This window comes from Talpa occidentalis, unplaced genomic scaffold, assembly GCF_014898055.3.
Source record: "Talpa occidentalis isolate TD23 unplaced genomic scaffold, MPIMG_talOcc4v2.1 talOcc4.18, whole genome shotgun sequence".
NCBI lineage: Eukaryota > Metazoa > Chordata > Mammalia > Eulipotyphla > Talpidae > Talpa > Talpa occidentalis.
Genome location: NW_023601851.1, coordinates 10,539,496 through 10,562,525, shown reverse-complemented (window position 1 = coordinate 10,562,525; position 23,030 = coordinate 10,539,496). Strand labels below are relative to the sequence as shown.

The 23,030-nt window shown below is 46.6% G+C and overlaps 2 protein-coding genes across 5 annotated transcripts in view; one reads left to right on the top strand and one right to left on the bottom strand.

Moving 5' to 3' along the window:
* The window catches only part of LOC119250861 (uncharacterized), a 117,437-nt gene that overhangs the window by 62,875 nt on the left and 31,532 nt on the right, over positions 1–23,030 (top strand). The gene's annotated exons all lie outside the window — the stretch shown is intronic.
* LOC119250860 (zinc finger protein ZFP2-like) lies at positions 5,616–22,700 on the bottom strand. Of its 4 annotated transcripts, XR_008552680.1 has the most exons (5): positions 22,234–22,700; positions 14,378–14,540; positions 14,040–14,132; positions 9,841–9,919; positions 5,944–5,963 (listed from the first exon to the last, which is right to left on the bottom strand). XR_008552680.1 is itself a non-coding variant. In XM_054697671.1 (4 exons), the coding sequence occupies exons 1-4, from the start codon at positions 22,486–22,488 to the stop codon at positions 5,630–5,632; spliced, it is 624 nt and encodes a 207-aa protein (XP_054553646.1). In that variant the 5' UTR covers positions 22,489–22,700; the 3' UTR covers positions 5,616–5,629. The 4 variants fall into 4 exon arrangements, 3 of the variants coding, with proteins under 3 accessions (XP_054553646.1, XP_054553647.1, XP_054553645.1); XM_054697671.1 differs by lacking the exons at positions 5,944–5,963; positions 9,841–9,919 and adding an exon at positions 5,616–5,742; XM_054697672.1 differs by lacking the exon at positions 5,944–5,963 and having other exon boundaries at positions 8,378–9,919.

The following is a 23,030-nucleotide window of genomic DNA, read 5'->3' as shown; positions in this document are numbered from 1 at the left end:
AGAAAAGATTATGCATTGGAGCAAAGAAAGTTTGTTCAATAAATGGTGTTGGGAAAACTGGGTCGCTACATGCAAAAGAATGAAGCTTGACCACTACCTCACACCATATACAAAAATCAACTCAAAATGGATTAAAGAACTAGACATAAGACCTGAAACCATAAAAATACATAGAAGGAAATATAGGAGAATCACTACGTGATATTCACATCAAAGACATCTTTACAGACACATCACCCAAAGCAGTGATAGTGAAGGAAAAAATAAACAGCTGGGACTACATCAAATTAAAGAGCTTCTGCACAGGAAAAGAGACAAGAACAAAAACAAAGAGAAACGCCACCAACTGGGAGAACATTTTTGCACACAACACTAATGATAAAGGACTGATCACAAAAATCTGCAAAGAGCTGATGAGACTCAACAACAACAAAGAAAATAATCCCATCAAAAATGGGCAGAAGAGCTAAAAAGAAACTTTTCTGAAGAGGAAATGCAAATGGCCAACAGGCATATGAAAAAATGTTCAACATCACTTGTAATCAGGGAAATGCAAATCAAAACTAACATGAGATACCATCTTACACCAGTGAGAATGACACATATTAAAAAAACTAGCAACAACAAATGTTGGCGAGGGTGTGGAGAAAAAGGAACTCTCCTGCACTGCTGGTGGGAGTGCAAACTGGTCCAACTACTATGGAGAGATGTGTGGCGATTTCTGGACCTACTAAACATAGAGCTTCCATATGATCCAGCAATTTCACTACTAGTTATTTACCCAGAGGACACAGAAACATCAATTCCAAAGAACACTTGCACCCCTATGTTTATAGCAGCACTATTTACAATAGCTAAGCTTTGGAAACACTAATGCCCAAAAATAGATGACTGGATCAAGAAGATGTGGTACATATACACCATGGAATATTACTCAGCATTCAAAAAAGATAAAAACATGCAATTTGCAGCAACATGGATGGCGCTATAAGGGATCGTCTTCAGAGAAATAAGCCAGAAAGAAAAAGAAAAATACCGGATGGTCTCACTCATAGCAGGAATCTAGAAAACTTAAATAAGGGACCAGGAAAATGAATAACTATAAGAAAGTGAAAATCAAAATCAACAAAAAACTATGAATCAGAGACACTCTATGGGGGTGGCGGAGCGGGAGGGGAGGGATTGGGGTCAGAATGGGGGGTTGCAATTGTATGGGGAATATAAAAATAAAATTTATTATTAAAACATATAAAATAAAATAAAATGTATTAAAGCCAAAAAAGAGCAGTATAAATATAAAACATTCTTTTTTTTAAGATTTATTTTTATTTATTTATACAAGCACTGGGTACAGTTAGAAATGCGGGAGGGTGAGAGAACTCACCAAGCCAGAGCGGGGAGCAGATCAGGCAGAAGGACCGAAGTACACTGCTGAGGGGAGCAGCGGGCAGCAGGAGATGTCTGCGTACCATGTGGGACCCTCCTCAGGTGTCCAGGGAGCTGCCTGGGATCGAACCGGCGCTGCAGAGTCTGCGGGCAGCCTCACAACCCAGCACTCAACTGCTGCGCCACCAGGGAGGCCCAATACAAAACATTCTTATTAAAAAATAATCAATAGGAAAACATGCAACCTAGGGCGTCCCTGGTGGCCTAGGATAAGTCTCAGTGCTCTCAACATTGCAGCCTGAGTTGGTTCCCTTGCCAGGGAGCTAGCCATATGTAGCACAGACCTCTTCTGTCTCGCAAGCTGTTCCCCTCAGCAGTGTATTTCAGTCAATCCCCTGTTCTGCTCCCCACTCTGTCTCTGGTGAATCTTCTCATCCCCCATACCTCTTGCCTGTACCCCGATATTTCATGGATAAATAAATTAAATATTTTTAAAAAATACAACCTAATTACCAAATATACAAATGATCTGAAGAGACACTTCACCATAGTATCCACATGATAAACAGATGCATAGAAATATTTTAAATATAATATGACATCAGAAAATTTAAAATTAAAAGAGAATTGTAATATCACATTAATATTAAAATAACTAAAATCCCAAGCACAACAACCCCAAGTTCTTGTGAGGCTGTGTAGCGACATTAACTCCTCATTATTGACGGGATTGCAAAATGGCACAGCCACTTGGGAAGATGATTTGAAATTCTATCTAAACAAACTGATTTGTTCTTATAAAACTAAACATACTCTTACCATATGATCCATAAATTTTCCTCACTGGTATTTATTCAATAAATTTTTAAAAGTAGTCCTACAGAAAAAACCTGCATAGAAATGTTTGTACAGGCTCTATTCATAATTTCTAAAACTTGGAAGCAACCAAGATAGTCTTTAACAGATGAACTGATAAGCTGTAGTATATTCAGACAATGAGCTATATAGCTCAGTGGTCAAAAAAAAATAAGTTATCACATACATATATACATATACTTGTGCCTTGAAAACATATATGTGTGTGTAAGTTATTTTGGTGTAAGCTATTCCTTTATCAAATGATATAAAATAAACAACAGAAAGAGTAAAACCTAATGTAAAATATGGACCTTAAAGATAATGTATCAATAATAGCTCATCAATTGTAACAGTTGAACCACAGCAATGCAAGATATTAATAAGAAGGAACACTTTTTTGGGGAGGTTGAGGAGATGTATGGGAACTATGAGATTTCCACTCAATTTTTCTCCAAATATTAACTCATAAAATAAAGTCTATTAATTTAAAAACTACAAAATAAATAATTGAAATTTACTGAGATGTGGCGTGGCAGTGAGTGAACAAAGCATATTTTTACCACATTTAGTAAGTTTTCTTCAGTAGCTTAATTAAAGACAAAAAAACAGAAACGAGAAAATAATAAGTAATTCACCAGTATTTATCAAGCCCTATCTTTTCTGTAATAGAATTTGTGTGACATTTAGATAAATACTCAATCAGAAAAGAATGAAAGTTCACTGAATGGTTGTGCCTATTAATAAAGTAAACAAGATTAAATCGCATGGTTAAATACGCTGAAAAAACAGGAAGCTTTTAGTGCAGTTCTTAACACATAGTATATGCTCAACAAAGCTAACACGTGCTAGGTAGTTTGTGGTCTGTGACAGAAGTGAAACACTTAATGCACATGATAAGAATTCAGAGAATAGGGCCTCCGTGGCAGTGCAAGGGGTTTAACACCACACTATGAAGCTGTCCACAGTCTGTGCAGCACGAGTTCGATCCCCAGACAGCCAGGGAGCAACTCACATGGTGCAGCAGACCTCTCCTGTCTCGCCCGCTGCTCCCCTCAGCAGTGTATTTCAGTCGATCTGCCTCTTCTGTCCCCCCCACCCGTGTCTCTGGCCTGTACCCCAGCTCTTGTATACATAAACAAATACATCTTTAAAAGAAAAGAATTCAGACAACAGAGAACTCACTGCAAACTGGAATACTTGTGATGGAACTGAAATTTGCACTAATGTTAACACAAACAAAAATAGTATCTGATAGGCAAATAAAAGAAATACAAACAAACCCACGAGGAACAATAGAAAGGTGTTGAACAAGTGAAACATGTCATGAACAGACATGCTGAAGTCTAAGCCCCTTGGTCACTGATTGCAAATATGTCATGGTGTCTCATTGCCAAGAAAGGCAGCCGTTCCAGGCAGCCATCACATGAGGATTCTGTGTCATGAAGCAAGCAAGCCCACTCAGGGGAGCTGAAAATAGAGTGGCCTGAAGAAAGACAGTGGTGGTGGGTTCACTCCAGATAGCAAACGTGGAGGTGCACAATGGTCACACACAGTGTGACTTTGGTCTAGCAAAACAAAACAAAACAAAACAAAAAATCTTCTTCTGTCTCTCCATTCCCTGACACTTCAGCAACAGAAATAATAGCTATCAAAGGGTGCTTCTTAGTAAATTTTATGATGTAGCCTGAAGGATGTTTCCTAAGTGAAGAACAAAATGAGCAACAGCATATAAACATTCAGACATTACAGCAATTTTGTTCATTTGAAGTTTAAAATCACTACATAGTACTGCTGTTTTAGCATAACCTAATGGTGATAGTCATTATTTTTCTCAAGAGTTTTTAAAGATATAATACAAATACCATAAAAGTTACCTGTTAAAACATACAAATAAATGATAACTTCACTGTTGTGCAAACATCACCAAAATAAAATTTGGAAAGTTTTCATCACCCCCAAATTAACTCTAGACCATTAGCAGATACACAGATACTTCCCTTTTGCACCAACCCTTGGGCTTGGCAAAATCCAATCTACTCTGTCTCTCTGTAGATATCCCTCATCGGGTTTTTGGAATTAATGGAATCTTATAAGAAGTTATGTTCTGTGTCTTAATTCTTTGACTTAGCATAAGACTTTCAAAATCCATCCAGGTCTCAGAATTTCATTCCTTTTTTTTTAAGATTTATTTATTTATTTATACAAGCACTGGGTACAATGAGAAGCGCGGGAGGGTGAGAGAATTCACCAGAGCCATAGCGGGGAGCAGAACAGGCAGGACTGAAGTACACTGCTGAGGGGAGCAGCGGGCGGCAGGAGAGGTCTGCGCGCCATGTGGGACCCTCACCGGTGGCCGGGGAGCAGCCGGGATCGAACCGGCGCTGCAGAGGCTGCGGGCAGCTTCACAACCCAGCGCTCAACCGCTGTGCCACTGGGGAGGCCCCCTTTTAAGCTTTTTCTTGATGCAGCAGATGGCAGACCCTTTCTAGAGCTGATATTCTGGGGGATTTGTGGTCCCCCCCCAACAATAGGACTTTAAATTCCCAATTTCAACGTCACACCCTCCAGAAGACGATGGAGGTGAGTGACAGACACAGAACAACCCCCACACGCACACGTCTCTCCACACTCTGAGGACAGCCGCCCGCACGACCCCTGGGGACACCCTGTGTCCAGTGGGGCTGGTGGAGCAGCGCCCCGGGAGAGTCGAGGGAGGATTGAGAACCTGGAGGAGGCGCCGCCAGCTCGGACCCCGGTGCGCAGGGAGGACGTGCCTTGGCCGGGCTGACTCTCCGGAGGCGCTGAGACCGTCGCAGGCGGGGAGGCCACGTGGGTCACTCGGGAGCGCGGGCAGGGGGGACGGTCCCGCAGGGGACCCGGGACGGTCCATCCCCCCGCAGAGCGCGCCACGAAGGCGCGAGCCCCCATGGGTGTTGGTGCCAGGGCCGCCTCTGCCCGGGCTGGTGCAGGTCCCCCCGCCCACCGCCGCCAGTGGCTTCTCGTCACCCCATTTCCTCCACGGGCCTTGCTGGTCTCTGTGGAGAGAATCCCCAGTGAGCGCCTTGAGGACATTTGTGCACCATGGAGGACTCCACCCACCATGGGCCATTCCCTGCACCACAGGTTCTGGGCCGCTTCGCCTCTGAAGCCTGAATCCACTCCTCCCCAGGAACACCCCCCCAACTCCCCCCCCAGTTAGGGACTCAGGCCCCTGGAGGTGGCGGCTCCGGCTTCCCCGAGGGCTTCCCTGGAGGGCCGGGAGCAGTCAGAGCCAGCACAGGGCTCACTGCAGAGGGAAAACGTTCCCGGGCTACTCAGCAGTGACCGCGGCGAGCGCTGGTGCCTTTTCACAGACTTCACGTGTCCTTCACACTGTTTCCTCACCTCACCCTGAAAGGCCAAGGAGCAGGGTGCGCAGAGTCACAGCTAGACGGCGCCCCAAGCGGCGTCCACGTCCTCCACCCCAGCTCTCCACAGGAGGACGGCCCCGATCACTCTCTCCTCAGGACGGAGAGAGAGTCCACACTTCACCTCACCTTGGCCGACATGTGGGTCATCGCAGCCCAGCCCAGGAATGTCTCAGGACACGAGCTGGAAACAACGCGGCCTCTCCCCACCCGAGACTGCTTGATGCTCATCCCTGCTTGTGAGAAGGTGAGCAGCTCATCCTGGCCTGCTCTTGGGATGTATTTTCTGTCTCTCAGAATGTTCCACATAATCTGGCACACATCCAAGTTTTTACAGATTTGTTTCATCAATTTATACATATTATTAGTATTCTTCAAAATATCACAAGTCAGATTAATTTATAACTAAGGATTTGATAAGGTAACTCTAGCTCAATTATTTGGCTTTCCAAAATACTCGTTTAACGAATACTTAAGATTTATTTATTTATGCACACAAGAGCTGGGGTACAGGCCATAGATGCCAGGGTTGAAAGGATTCACCAGAGACAGAACAGGGAACAGGGCAGGCCGAATGACAAAATAAATGCTGAGCGGTGCAGCAGGCCAGTCAGGAGAGGTCTGAGGCACATGTCAGTCAGCTCCCTGGCCGGCTGGGGATCCAACTTGTGCACAGTGGCTGTCAGTAGTTTGAGAGCACTGTGTTTAACCCCTGGGCCACCAGGGAGGCCCCTTACCTTTAGTTTGAGGTCAGAAGTGTGACTCCTTCAATTCCCCCCACTTTTAATCAGGAAAGCTTTGGTTATTTGGGGTCTTTTGTGTTTCCATATGAACCTCAGAAATCTGTTCTGTTCCTTTGAAGAATGCCATCGGGATATTTATTGGGGTTGCAGTGAATCTAGAAGGGGCTCTGGGTTGGATGGCCCTTTGGACAATGTTGATTCTTCCAACCCATGAGCTGGGTCTCTCTTTCCATTTCTCTATGCTTTCTATTATTTTTTCCACAATGTTTGATAGTTTTCCTTGTAAAAGTCTTTTACCTCCTCTGTTAAGTTTATTCCCAGTTAATTTTTTGAGTGTGCAATTGTAGGTGGCACGGTTTTGTTAATTTCCTCTTCTAGTTCATTATTTGTACTTAGGAAGGCATATGTTTTTCAATGCAGAGTTTGGTGGCATTACATACACTCACTCTGTCGTGTAACTCTCATTTCTGAAACCAGGGTGTCCCCGAAGGCTCACATACATCCCCAAAATAGACCTGCATTCTTTCTGCTCATTGCTTAACTGTTAACAAAGTCAAACGATTCTCTGTCTTCTAGCCTGGCTACATTACCAAGATGAACATGTTCTTCCCAAGCAGTTCTGCTTCTCCAGAGAAAGAGAACCTCGCAGCTCAAGACCAGCCATCCACCTCGGTCTTATGGGTACACTCTCTTTCATCCAGGGGATGAACTTAGGGGTGGGGGCGACCAAGGGAGATGGCACAAACCTGCACATAGCACACACCTCTTGTCCCCATACCCGAAGGATAAGCGCCCCACACAAGAATGGACCCATAGCCTCCCTGCTCCGTAAGTCTCAGACCGTGCAGCTGTCCACAGCCACTGCAGCAAGAACTCCATCCCCAGCCAGGGAGCTGACCCACAGGGCGCAGCACCTCTCCTGTCTCCCCGCGGCTCCCCTCAGCAGTGGATTTCAGTGGATCTGCCTGTTCTGCTCCCCACTCGTCTCTGGGGAGTCCTCCCCCGCCCCGGTCCATTCCCTACCCCTGGAGCTCAGGGTTCCTGTAGTGTCCTCACCGCTGGAACGTGGACAGTGTCTCTGGGCTGTGCTGATCCTGCACGTCCTGACCCCGGGATGTGGCTGAGCTGGGCAAGGTCCCCACGGAGCACGGTGGAGGCCATTCCTGGGCCTCCGCCGACAGCATCACCACCCACCTGGGCCACCCACCCATCCACAGAAGCCTCACCCGCCACACCCCTGGACGCCCCAACACACCTGCAGGGGGATGTGACACGAGTCACCTGAACCCCTCACCTTCAGAGCAGAGAGTGACCCTTGCTGCAACAGCCCACATGGGTAACGTCACAGCAACAAACACTTCCAGGAAACATGGCACTAGCAGAGGAGCGCTGTCTTATAAAACCCTGCAGGCCTCTTTGGACCAGGTCTGAGGTGAAGGCTGAGGGGCCCGATGTCATCTTTAATGGGCGCTCGAGGACACCTAGGAGCCTGCAGCATCATGGAAAGCGGCCTGCAGCCTAGGGATGAAAACCTCAGCGACCTCCCATGGCATGTTGAGGAATATGGCCCGTGGCCCCGACATGCCAGGTGGAGTTTAAAGGGACCAATGTACCTCCCCCTGAATCAGGGAGGATGCTCTCAGGGGACAGACAACCCGTCAGTCACTGACTTGGAAACACAGGATGGGGGCTCTGGCTGTAGACATGTTCCTGACAGAGGAAGCTATGTAGAGGGCGCGGGCAGGGAGGAGCAGGCGCCCAAGTCCCAAATCCATGATCAGAGAAACAATCCCCGACGGGCGGGCCTCGAGCCCAGCCCTGCGGAGAGGATGCCACGGAGCCGACACAGGGCACGACTGCAAATCCACAGAACGAGGCTAGGTGTGGACATGCAGGTGAGTAACAGGGGCAAACTCAGTGGGCTTTGGCGCCTCGGGAGAGCCCTTAGGCCAAGCCCCTCAGCAAGAGACACGCAGCTGAGACCCTCACGACCAGCCCCCACTCCCTGCCCGCCACAGCCATGGGAGCCCCTGCTGCTCGGCCCCAGCGGCCACCCCTCGGGACCGTTCTGCTCAGGGAGCTTTCTTGTCCTTACTCCTATGAGTAAATGTCTGGCTCTTCTGGAACTCTGGGCTCCACTTGGAACTACTTTCACACAAAAGAGAAGAAAAGAAGAAGAGCACACCGAGGCCTCAGACTCCGGGCCTGCTGCTCAAACTCTCTGCTCGGCATCACCACAGCGCCAAAGAAATACACCAGGAGGTGCCCGGGGCCGCTGGGGGAAAGGGGTAGAGAGAGTGACATCAAGGACTTCCTCGGCCACGACCTTCCACGCCAACTACTCACCCCAAGGTATGAACTGACTCAGACAAAGACCACATTCAGAGCACGGCCAGCAACGTCGGAAGGGATTATGTTCAGAACAAAGAGAGAAGGAAAAAGACCTGGATTACATCATCACCTCCAGGAGGAATACAGGGAGACGAAGAAAGGGTCAGGGGAAAAAGACAAATCTAGCAGGCAGATGACAGAGCTGAGACACCAGCAGGGGACAGGGCAGAAGAGGGGCCAGGAGGGAAGGAGGAGCACCAGGGCCTGGGGTGACGGGTCACAGGGGTGGTGCGGACAGGACATTTGCAAGAATTATAAAGAAGGGGAGCGATTCAATATTGCACAAAGATGAACAACAATTTAATCAAAAAAATTAAAAGGCAAGAATCCTTTCCTTTAAAAATAATATAGGAGCCTCTGGTGGTGCAGGGGTGAAAGTCTCAGCACTATGAAGCTGCTCTCAGTACTGCAGAACAAATTTGATCCCTGGCCAGGGAGGTGACCCACATGGCACAGTAGACCTCTCCTGTCTCCCCACTGACCCCTCAGCAGTGGATTTCGGTAGATCCACCTGTTGTGCTCCCCACTCTCTCTGTGGAGAATCCTCTCACCCCCTCATAACTCTGGCTTGCACCCCAGTTCTTGTATGCAGAAGTAATCTTCCAAAAAAATTCCCTCATTTTGTAGAACTGGGGAGTAGGCCAGAGGTTCGGGGTGAGAGGATTCACTAGATACTGAGTGTGGCGACAAACAGGCAGAACCACTGAAATACCTGGCTAACGGGAGCAGCGGGTGACACAGGAGAGACCTGCTGCGGCCTCTAGCATATGTGGGACGGCTCCCTAGCAAAGGCTGAAACCCTGGCCAGAGCAGGCAATAGCGCTGAAACTTAACCCCAAGGCCACCAGGGAGGCCCTGAGAAACTTTCATCATGAAAGGTAGGTAAAGGACAGCTGCAGACCTCAACCTATAGCCGAGAGCACACATTTCAACATTTCCTTCTAGAGGAGGACATTTTGGTGGTGAGCAATTCCAGCATCGGGGGGCACCACAGAGACTTAGAGTACTGGACAGAACGTGACGACTAAGTTAGAAAACACAGAGAGATCACTTACCCACACAACATGCAGTGTGCCATGTAGACAGACAGCTACCGTGAACATGAATAGCATCATCCAGGAACTTAAAAGGATACTAGAAGCAACAGCAACAGGAACAGAGACATCATCACTGCATGAACTTGGGAGAAGAGTGAACCAGGTAACTCCACGCAATTAGGAGTGAAACTATATGTGAGTTCCCATTGCTCTCAACTGAATGATGTGGTTTGAGCTCCTAAGTTTGAATAGTTTTTTTTTAAGATTTTTATTTATTCAAGCATACAACAATCAGGGTACAGGCCAGATGTGTGGGAGGGTGAGAGGATGCACCAGAGACAGAGCGGGGAACAGAACAGGCAGACTGACCGAAATACACTGCTGAAATACACGCAGCGGCCCAGACAGGAGAGGTCTGCCGCACCATGGGGTTGTTCCTGGCCGGCCAGGGAATCAAACTCCCACCGCAAAGGCCGCGAACAGCTTCATAGTGCTGCGCTCAAACATCTGCACCCACCGGGGGAGGCCTGCCTGCCCACTCTTGACATTCTTAGCATTTCCCTCCAGTGTGGATTTTGTCATGCCTAGTGAGGGCTGACTTCCTGAAAAGTTTTCCCACATTCTTCACAATCATAGGGATTTTGTCCAGTGACATCTCTGATGTCCAGTGAGAGCATGCTTACTGGAAAAAAATTTTCCCACACTCTTGACACTCATAATGCTTCTCTCTAGTGTGACTTCTCTGATGTTTACTGAGGGATGTTTTCTGGCAGAAAGTCTTTCCACACTCTTGACACTCAGGGTTTCTCTCCAGTGTGACTTCTCTGATGTCTAATGAGGTTTGACTTTTGGGAAAAAGCTTTCCCACACCCTTCACAATCATAGGGTTTCTCTCCAGTGTGACTTCTCTTATGTCTAATGAGGTTTGACTTACGGGAAAAAGCTTTCCCACACACTTCACAATCATAGGGTTTCTTACCAGTGTGACCTCTCTGGTGGTGACTGAGGGATGATCTCCAGGAGAAAGTCTTCCTACACTCTTGACATTCATAAGGCTTCTCTCCAGTGTGACTTATCTGATGGTTACTGAGGGATGATTTCCAGTGGAAAGTCTTACCACACTCTTGACATTCATAAGGCTTCTCTCCAGTGTGAATTCTCTGATGCTCCCTGAGGTAAGACTGACGGGAAAAAGCTTTCCCACACTCTTCACATTCATAGGGTTTCTCTCCAGTGTGACTTCTCTGATGGAGACTGAGGAATGACTTCCTAGAAAAAGCTTTCCCACACTCTTCACAATCATAGGGTTTGAGCTCTCCAGTGTGAGTCCTCTTATGTAGAGCAAGAACTAACTTACAGGAGAACACTTTCCTACATGCTGGACATTCATTGTGTTTCTCTCTAGTGTGACTTCTCTGATGGTGAATGAGGGATGGTCTCCAGTGGAAAGTCTTCCTACACTCTTGACATTCATAAGGCTTCTCTCCAGTGTGAATTCTCTGATGGTTACTGAGGGATGATTTGCAGGAGAAAATCTTCCTACACTCTTCATATTCATAAGGCATCTCTCCAGTGTGAATTCTCTGATGCTCATTGAGGTAAGACTTACTGGAAAAAGCTTTACCACACCCTTCACATTCATAGGGTTTCTCTCCAGTGTGAATTCTCTGATGTCTAATAAAGTGTGCCTTACTAGAAAAAGCTTTCCCACACCCTTCACATTCATAGCATTTCTCTCCAGTGTGAGTCCTCTCATGTAGAACAAGAACTGACTTACAGGAGAACACTTTCCTGCATGCCTCACATTCATAGGGTTTCTCCCTTATATGAGTTCTCTGATGGACACTAAAAGCAGATTTCCACCTGAAAGTTTTCTTACATACCTGACATGGGTAGCGCTTCACTCCCGTTTGAGATTGTGGATGTAAAGTGAGGGCAGTCTTCCATGAGTAAGTTTTCACATAATCGTTAGAGCCAAACAACTTCACTGCAGTGAGATTTCTCTGGTATCCCCTCTGTAAGGAAATCTCAGCGGTGCCCCCACACTCATCAGGTTGATCGTCTGCTTGTGTTTTCTGATGTTCAGTCAGAACAGAGGTTTTAGAGGCCACTTCACCATATCTCTTATATCCCAAATTATTCTTTCCTAACTGGGTACTCTCACGCGGATAGGTGTGAAATGTGTTGCTGAGACTGGCCCCACTTTCACAACATTCCTGCTGCTCGTGTTCAACATACCTAGGAAGATTCAAATGCACTGGAGTCATCTCCGCAGCTCTCCCCTTTTCATTACAACTGCAGAGAGTCTGTCCTCCTTGGGTTCTGTCTCGGGCAACGAAAGGTACCTCATCACGGGTGTCCCTGCACTCATTGCATTTATGGGCAGCCCCTTCTGGAAGGGCTCCTTTAGGTGTAAATATTGTTTCTTCACTCACAACTTTTCCTTGTTCATGAAATTCAAAAGGCTGTTGAAAGTTCTGAATCACCTGGTGACTAAGGTGCTCAGGATACTTGATGGGTTCCCTCATTCTACTAAAGACCTCCTTGTACTCTCCAGCATGCCCTTCATGAGGCTCACCAGGGATCATCATGGTCCTATGTATAGTAAAGTTCACAGGCATCATCGCTGAATTGTTTTCATTTTTGATACTATGGTTCAAACAATGAATTGAGTGCAAATTGCTTTTTTCCATTAAGTCAGTTCTCTCGTTGAATGCTATTTTGCTGCTGGTGGTAAGAACTTGCCACACATGTCTGCCCTGATTTGCAGGGCTGTCCTGAGTCAGGTGATCCACAGTATGGACATCTAAAGTGAGATAAAAATGGCCATGTCTCTAAGCATTTTGAGTGAATACTACTAAGTGGCACAAAAGCTCCTGTATTACAACACAATTTACAGGTATTGATTTTCTGATTCATGCTTTTTGCCCATAGCAAATTATGGGGAGACTAGATTTTTTGGTATTTTTTATTTTAGCATAGAAGATCTGGGGTGTAGGCCAGAAGTGCAGGAGTGGGGGTGCTGTAGGGGAGCGTGGAGACAGTGTTTTGAACAGAACAGGTGGACTGACTCAAATACACTGCTGAGGGGAGCAGTGGGTGAGACAGGGGAGGTCTACTGTGACAAAGTGGGTGAGCTACTTCACTGTGGATCAAACTGAGGCCATAATAGTGAGAGCTAAGAGACTTAATCCCTAGGCCTCCAGGGAGGCCCCAATTAACAAATTTTCTAATGCCAAACCAGGATAACAAAGCAGTAAAACTAATTTAATAATTGCTTTGTAAATCATAAATATTTGGTGAAAATAGTCCTTTAACTAGATTTGTCAATTTCAACCAGAAGCATTTCATCCAAAATAGATCCTACACACCTTCTTTCTTAGACTGACCCTGTGCAGCTCTTGCAGGTACTTTCTGAATAACCAAGCCCTGCAGAGGCCATGGCTTTCCCGGAAACCTGTGGACTGAGTGACCCAGTCATTGCCTAGGCACTTTAAGCAAGAGGCCTGCTGAGACACAAGGACTCTGCTTCTCCATTTCCTTAGTTTTTCTTTCGATCCCGGCCCTGGCCACGGTCACCTGCAGAGGTTCTCAGAGGCATGCACATCCCTCCACGGCAGAGACCTGTCAGTTCTTATTTAAATACATAAGGCTCAGAATCCTAATACATGCAGCAAACTCCGCCTCATCATTGTGTCCCACGTTCCTGCTGATAGGAAAAAAGTTCTGCATCCAGCCTGTGGCTATCAGTGTTAAAGTCTTTTCCCACATCATTCTGAGAGCAACACCCTGGTGTTCTCAACGCACTCGCTGGAACCTGTGTTTCTGCTTTGTTCATAGCAGCTCCTGTTTTTATGTCGTGTGTGACCTCCCCATAAACATACAGAAAGAATAAAAAAAAATTCCTCAACAGGAACCTAAAGAAAACAGTTTATGAGAATACACTAAGAGAGAGAATAGAGATATGTGATTACTGCAGAATCATCCCCATGTATCAGGGACTTCATACTGGTTTAAGAACATAGACGGCCATTTTTAAAAGAGCAGGACGTAATTCACAAGAAAGTAGTATTTGGAAACTGAATAAAGAATCAGTTTGATATATGCAGACACACTCTCCAAGATTGGACACTGAAAAAGCACCTCAGTGTGGCCAATATCACTGGCCACACTCCCAGCCTCCTCTCAGCCCCCTGGCCTGGCAAGCACTGACTGACCTGACAGGTCCTGGTTTGGGGGATCGCCCACAGTCCACGGCTGTAATCCCTGCTCCGACCTGATGCTCTCCTCAGGATCAGTAACACAGTGCCCTGTGATGAGAAACAGTGGTGGTCTTCGATCAAGTTCAACTTCAGTCTTTGAAAACTAACAAATGCAGTGTGAAGAGCTGTGCAAAAGAGGCCAATCTGAATCTTTCCAAACGAAAACCGAAACACCCACAATGTACACTGCCTGCCATGTTCAACCTCACCAACACTCAGTTTCATAAGCAAGTGCACACTTGTCAGTGCAGAAGACAGCATTGCACTAGAGTGTTACACTGGAGCTTCCTCACCTAAGGACACCAGGTGATTGCAGGTCTCCAGCATCACATCCCGGTACAGGGTCCTCTGATCTTCACTCAGGTACTGCCACTCCTGCCACGTGAAGTTCACAGCCACATCTTCAAATGACACTGTCCCTTCTGAGGGAACATTTCTCATCTCAGGGCCGGCAGCCTGGGTCAGACAGAGCAAGTGCTAACACATCTTATTTTGTGGGTCTTCAGTCCTGTATAGAATTTGAAGTTGAAAGAGCCTCGCCTCTACATTCACCCCTTTGGTCCTACAAGTAGAACTATAGCTTACCTTATATATTTGGAAGTGTCTATGATTCTAAGAATAAAAGGATGAATAAAATTGGCTCCTTGAGGAGCTGATAGCCTGGCTGGCAGGTGTAATAGACTCACACCCAGAATCATGTGCTAAAGGAGCTTCATAACAAATTAAAAACATGTGCAACTTTGTGCCAATATTTTACTCCCATGACCTCAAAGCCTGCTATCTCCAACTCACAGTAAACAAAAACTGAACCCAAAACCAGGATGTTCAAGCAATGAGGTGGGAAAAAGCAAAGGTAAGAGATGTTCAACTACAAGCAAGTATAAACCAGAGATGCACTATTGGGGGGTGGAGAGATTAGGGTTAAAATAAGGGGGGTGGGATGTATGGGGACTATAACCAAGATGAAAATGCATAACTTGTGCAGAAATAAAAAATGATGTAAAATATATATAAAATAAAATTTTAAGAAAAGATGTTCAGCTGACAGAGTCAGAAGAAGACAGATCAGGTCATCACTTCTAAAATGGAAGGACAAAGGGGAGGAGAACTTGGTAATAACTTGGTGGCTGAGGTATGAGGAATGTTTTCCTAATATGCTGTCTGCATGAAGGGCTGGTAGACACTGGAATTCCACACGCAACTGGACATGTGTCTGATAGATCAGGAAGTCTAAGGTGAAAACAGAAATTTGGGAATCAGGTCCTCCCTGGTGGCACAAGAGTTTAAGTCTCAGCACTATGAAGCTATCGGCAGCTGCTGCAGCAAGAATTCAATCCCCAACCAGGGAGCTATCCACAAGGCACAGCAGACCTCTCCTGTCTCCCCGCTGCTCCCCTCAGCAGTGTATTTCAGTCAGTCTGCCTGTTCTGTTCCCCACTCTGTCTCTGGTGAATCCTCTCACCCCCTGCACCTGTGGCCTACACCCGAGCGTTTATATGCATACATAAAATAAATATTAAAGAAAAGAAAGAATTTGGGAATCTCCAGGATATTATTGATAGTTTTCATCACCGTAGGGGAGAACACGGTGACCAGAACAAAAGGTATTGAAAGAAGAGGAAAAACAACTAAGAGACAAATATTTCTTTTGGAGAAAGAAAAAAAAATAGATCATAGCAATGAAAGAGTTTTGAAAAATAAGATACACGGTATAAGAAAACAAATATCTTAAGAAATCCGCAAATTTATTCCATCATTTCCTTTGCTATGTAGTAAATCCTGTGCTCCTCCACATACATATAGAATAGGAACCCATTAAAATAAATTTTCATTTGTATTAGCTAAAAATGGATTCAGAGGATTTTTCCTCAACACAAAACAAGTCCTTGACAGCCACAGGCGACATCAACATTCCCAGTGAGAGTAGGACTAACAAAGACGCTCAGTGTCCCCTATTCACAATGGGTTTGGGTGACGCTACGTAACAACAACAACAAAAAGACAACATACATAAAAATGGTCATAACTAGTTATAATTCATTCTTGGAAAACTAATGAAAGCCACAGTAAAGTGACTCTGGAAAGGAAAACCCAGTGAGCAGACTATAACACACACCCGTGTTCACACACACAGGAGCTCCTGTACGCTGCCAGTGAAATGACAAAACAGTAAGCGATACATATAGCGGAACCAAGGGCAGAGACTGAGCTGGAATAAAGAAACCCGGAGGGTTAAACAATGAATTAAACAAATGCAAAGACAAAACAGCTTCCAGGACACGATGAGCCTGCTGCACTGACAGCAACTCTTGCAAGGTAACCCGGCACATCCCAGTTCTAGGAAAACAAAAATGCATTTATTTACAGGCTCATTGATTAAAACACTAATACGAGAAATAAAACAACAGCAAAGAGAAGGTGGATGGCTCATGTCTGCGCACAGAAACTCACGGGGACCTCCCAGCAGGAGTGGGCTCAGGATGCCATAAAAGGACCATATGATGAAATGGGACAATACAATCCCCTCGCACTTTCGACCCTGTTCAAAATGGAAATGTGCAGCCATGAGTAAAGGACTGGAATACACAGCTCTGCAAATCACATACCCAAGCAGGTCCTAACACATGAACGTTCTCAATACGATCAGTCACAAAGGAAAAATGAATCAGAAGTACAAGAGATGAGATTTCACGTCCGCTGGGATCACAATGATTTAAAAAGAAAGAAAAGAACAAGTACTGGCAAAAATTGGGACCTGGCTCCCTTGTGCACTGTTGTGGCAAGCATAAATGATGCAGCCAGGAGGGAAGACAGGAAGGTGATTCTTGGGAAAAGGGAACTCAGAATGACAGGAGGACCCACCCCCACCCCGGGGTGTTCACCAATAGCAGGGACAGCAGGAACGGGCAGAGACGTTTGCTCACCTACTGTCACTGCACCACCAGTCATTACAGCCCAAAGCAAAATCAACCCAAGCTCCAGGTGATGGATTAATGTATAAATAAGTCTGGAAAATACACATAAGAGATTATTAATGAGCCTCACAATGGAACTAAACAATGACACACACTACAATATGAATGCACTCCTGTACGATACCTATGAAATGATAAAACAGTTAACAATGCAATAAAATAAGAGATTCACCAAGAAAACAAGGTGTAATAAGACTCCATTCATACAGGTCTGAGTTGTCAAACTCTTGAAAACAGAAAGTAAATGGTGGACACAGGGGCTGAGGGACAGAGCAGTTGGGAGCAAGAGTTTAATGAGTACAGTATTTTATTACTGGGAAATGAAAAAAACTGGAAGGTGGTGATGGCTGTATAACACTGTCAGATACTAAAAGCCAAAGAACACCACATGCAATAACAGCGAAAGGAGACTTTTTATTTTACATTTAAATAAAGGGTCAGGGGCTTTCCTGGTGGCTCAAAGGTAAAGACACTACCTATGGAGCTGTCCCGCAGCCACAGCATCACGAGTTCAATCCCCAGCCAGAGAGCTACCCACATGGTGTGGCAGACCTCTCCTGACTCGCCCACTGCTCCCCTCAGCAGAGTATTTCAATAGATTTGCCTGTTCTGCTCCCCAGTCTGTCTCTGGTGAATCCTCCCCCTCCCACACCTCTGGCCCATACATCAGTTTTTGCATAAATAAATTCATCTTTTAAAATATGAATGAATGAATGAATGAATGGAGGGCCACATTTTCTAGGAAAAGGAGAAAAAGAAGCAACTGTCATGCTGGGCAGAAGAGCAGCCACTGCTGCTCCCCACAGTGCAAAGGTTTATAAAATGAAACACTTGCATGGTCACAGGTGACAGAAGAGCTGGTAAAATTAGGTTGCAAAATATATTCATTCTATCAATATTCTATAAACATCTATCAAAATAAAAAAATCTACCATTAACCGTAACTTCAGCAAGAATCATACGTATGACAAATGCAAACACACCTACTATACTCTAGACTCGATGACAGAAACCTGAAGCTCTTTATTAAAAAGTACATTGAGCATCACTGACATAAACTCCCAACAACCAAAGGTCAAATGATGAACATCTGCGCTACCTGGTTTTACTCAGCGAGTGTCTGTGTCATGACCCTTGTTCAAACATGTCCCACTGACCCCTGAGTACTTTCTCCCCCTGAACTCTGAGGTGTCACCACACCCTGGCCAGTCGGAGGCAGAAAAGGGAGCAACCTCATCACTGAGAAAATGCATCCATCAGGTTTGGCCAAGAATGAGAACTGTAATGTGAAAGAAAGTGAACACACACACTCACACACATGCACACATGCACGCATGCACGCACGCAAGGTGGTGCTGTTGTTAGCAACCATTAAGATATCAGGTAATACTGAAGAGTAACTTGCATTGGGTGAGACTAAACTCTGGAACAGAGAAATCCCTTTCTGGTGGCGGGAGACCTGGGCTGAGAAGGATTTAATTCCACACGGGAGGGCACAACACAGGACGAGGTTTGCATGTTGCATGAGCAGCAGGTGCCATCGGGACAGCTACAAGCACAGTCAGGTGGGAGCCGAGCCTGTGGTACTAGGCCTGGGCAGGAGGCCCACGCTCAAGTGTAACTGGCAGAAATGGCAAAACACAGTTGACTGACTCACTAAGGAGAAGTGCAGACTGAAGACGGGAGACCAGATCGGAACACAGGGACTAGCTACATTCAGGAGCACAAGATACTCAAGCATTCAGGGACACACAAAAGAAATCATCAGAGAGACTATGACAGAAGTAAAAACAAAGAAATTTGCATCTTCCAAAACACTGAAGACGGAGGAAAACTCACCAACACATACGACAAGGTCAACATTGCCCTGAACCCCCCCAAAAAAAGACAGCATAAAAGGGAAAAATAGACCAACACCACCAAAGAACAGAGAAGCGAAAATCCTCAACAAATTCCAACCGACTTAATACAGCAACATGGAGTCTCCCTGGTGAAGCAAGGGGTTAAGGCAAAGCACTATGAAGCTATCCACAGCCTCTGCAGCATGAGTTCCATCCCCAGTCAGGGAACTCACCCACACGGCACACCTGACCTCGCCTGTCTCCTTGCTGTTCCCCTTAGTAATGTACTTCACCAGATCTGCCTGTTTTGTTCCCCACTCTGTCTCTGGTCAATCCTCTCACCCACCACATGTCTGGCCTGTACCCCAGCTCTTATATGGATAAATAAATCAATCTATAAAATTCCAAAAGGATTAAATATTTGGTGATGTACTTGACAGAAAATATAGGACACACTAAGGACAGCTGCCCCAAAGTGCTCTAGGGAACACAACCCCAACACCCAGGGAAACAAAAGCAAAAATCAACAAGTGGGACATCACTAAACCTAAAAGCTTTCATACCTTAAAAGAAACCAGCCCAAAAACTGAAAGGCAGTCTACAGAACAGAAAAAGAATCTGCATGCCACACATATTTCAAGGGGTTCATTCCAAAATTTATAACATCTCCAAACAATGCGAGAAACCAACTGATGACTCAATTAAAAATGGACAAAGGGGGGCCTCCCTGGTGACACAAGGGTTGGGACGCAGCCTATGAAGCTTTCCACAGCGCAAGCCTCTGCAGCGCAAGTTCGATCCCTGGCCGGCAGGGAGCAACCCGCATGGCGCAGCAGACCTCTCCTGACTCCCCACTGCTCCCTCAGCAGTGTGTTTCAGTAAGTCTGCCTGTTCTGCTCCCCACTCTGTCTCTGGCGAATCCTCTCACCCTCTGCACCTCTCGCCTGTACCCCAGTTCTTGTATGCATAAATGAATAATTCTTAATTAAAAAATGGACAAAGGAACTACATACACTCTTCTCTAGAGAGGGAATTCTGACATCCTACAGACAATAGGAATGTTCACCTTAACTTATTTCAAGATAAATGTAAATTAAAGGCACACTTTGATGCCACCTCACCCCTTGAGAAGGCCCAAATGAAAACGAATGGATTTATACAAATCGGGGGGTGAGGGTTGAGAATTTTATGGGGACTATAACGAAGATGAAAATGATTACACTGTGCAAAAATGAAAATGATGTAAAATAGTATTTAAAAAAGTGAAACACTAAAAAAAAAAAATGGAATGAACAACGCTGGAGAGGGCACAGAGAAAAGGGAGCTCTCACCCACGGCTGGTGGCCATGAAAGTCGGAACAGACCCTGTGGATGAGGGTGCAGAGGTTTCTTAAGGAAATAAAAACGGAAATTCCATATCATCTGCAATATTTCTATACATTATCCTCACGGGAAAACTCAAACACAGAAAGATTTATCCCATTTGTGAGCAGAGCAGCTGTGTTTCCAACTGCCCAGTCATTGCCCAATCTACATCCCTTCGGCAGAGGCAGGGCAGGAAAGGTGGAGCACACACAGAGGAGCACTGCAGGGCTGGGAGGAAGGAGCAAAGGGCCACACTGAGGATAAAATGGGTGGGCAAGGAGGTGATATTGTTTTTTTCTTTTTTAAAAATATTTATTTATTTATGCATACAGGAGCTGGGGTACAGGCCAGAGGTGCAGGGGAGGAAGGTGAGAGGATTCATCAGAGACAGAGCAGGGAACAGAACAGGCAGATAGACCGAAATACACTGCCGAGGGATGCAGCAGGCCAGTAGGTCCGCTGCACCATGTGGGTAGCTCCCTGGCTGGCCGGGGGATGGAACTTGTGCTGCAGAGACTACAGACAGCCCCATCGGTTGCATCTCAACCCCTTGTGCCATCAGGGAGGCCCCAGGAGGTGCTATTCTTGAGTGAAATAAGCTAAAAAGTAAAGACACATATGAGATAGCTTCACTCATCTGTGGAAAATAAATACCCAAAAAAACATTTACAGCCAAAATACTTGAATAAAACTTGAACAGGGTCATTTGAAGGTAAAGATGACCACCAGAGGGAACAGGGAAATGGGTGGAGAAGTTAGGGAGGGAGGCAGACGGGGGATGGGCCAGAGTGGTTTGGTAGAGGGAAACAAGGGGTAGGGCAAGACCCATTAGGATTGTAGGAAAAAACTGGCAACTATTTCAGCAGAAGGCTTTTAGTGCTACACATGTCAATGACAGATCGAGGAGGGAAAATAAGTAAAATAATAAGAAAAAAGTATAAGAAGCTTTAAAACAATTTAAAAAAAGGAAATTTCCCAAAGGTCACACATGGTGTTCTCAAACATGGCAGGAACTTTTGGAGAGTGTAACTGGACTGGAGAGCAACTTAGGGTGTAGTGAGTGTCACTAGAAATGCATTCAGACCACACCAAGGAGAAATGCGCAGGAGCAGTGGAAACAACGGCCAGAAAAAAGGACTCTGAAGAGTCTACTGGGCACCTTCGGTTTGCAGGCCACCTGAGAGAAGGCAGGGGCAGGTGTGTAAGGATCCCCATTGGACTCAACGGCACACATGCCAAGACTGATGCCTGCATGAAAGTCTCCGAGAGTTGTGTAGGACACAGTATGATTTTAGCTACTGCACAGAAACCTTAAAAATTTAGTTGGAGCCTCCTGGGGGGCGCAAGGGGTTGAGCGTTGGGTTGTGAAGCTGCCCGCAGCCTCTGCAGCGCCAGTTCGATTGCCAGCGAGGGTCCCACATGGCGCGAAGACCTCTCCTGCCGCCTGCTGCTCCCCTCAGCAGTGTACTTCGGTCCTTCTGCCTGCTCTGCTCCCCGCTCTGACTCTGGTGAATTCTCTCACCCTCCTGGCTTCTGACTGTACCCAGTGTATGTATAAATAAATAAACAAATCTTGAAAAAAAAATCAGTTGTCCTTTTTAAAAGACATGTGTCTCCTTCACCCCCATTCTGCACTCAGGTCCTCAAGCCCCATCCTCCCCCTCCTCCCTCACCCTGCACTGGACCAGCGCAGAGCTGGGGAGTGTTTCTGTCCAGCGGGGTGAAGAGCCACAGGCCACACCTTCAGCGTCATCAACCGCGACCCAGGCACAGACTCTGTGCTGCGTGAGCACCAGGGCAGAGCCCCATCTTCACACATGCTGGAAATGTGAAGTGCCTGGATCTATGCCACACCTTTCTCTGGTGAGGAATGTGTCCCTGGAGAAAACTATGTTTCTAATTTACGTGTTTGTTGACATACTCCCATAAAGTCAATGCACCATGAGCTGAAGCAAACACAGCACTCACCAGAGACTGGTCCATTGTCGCTGCTCTCACAGATGCGCCAGGGCTCTGGAGGCGGCGCTTGGAGGGGCGATGGGTCCAGCACAGAGGACGGAGGCAGCTGCACGGGGTCCTGGAGTCTCCTGTCCAGAGCCCGCCACAAGCTACCTGAGGACACCAGAGAGTCACTGCGGGTGCCGGCCGTGTGACACTTCTAGCAGGGGCAGGAGAGGCCCCCCGAGTCCATGAGCGGCAGAACGTGGGTTGATGGTTCACCATAACTTAGTAAAAGGTGACACTGCCCACTGCCTGATCAACAGTCACGCCAAGAACAACAGTCTCAAAGCTGATGAGTCACTTCTGAGTGTGGACACAATTTCCAAGGAGACTACACCCCGAACGCACTGTTCTGCCAGGACACCCTGGCAATGGCTCGGTGCCTCTTCCCGCCCTCCCCTCCATGGACACCCAACAGAGATGCAGTCCCCAGGGGTGAGCACATCCAGGCAGGAGGCCAGAATGCAGTGGCCAGCAGGACGCCGCCTGGGGGCGGGAAAGCAAAGCGCACCCGGAAATTCAGACAACAGGCCTCTAATGCCCCAGGAACTCCCCGCACCCCCGCCTTGCAAACCCAGTTTCCCCCTGACCTCCCCTCCCCCACAGGGACCGCCTCCCCCTGGCAACCCACGAGATGTCACCCGCCCACCTGGGTCCGTGAATCTGGCCCCGGGCGCAATAACCCCCCCAAAACGCAGCCCGGCTCTCCCCTCCCTCACCGCCCGACTTTGGGGGGCCCAGAGGAGTCAGCGCACATGCGCACA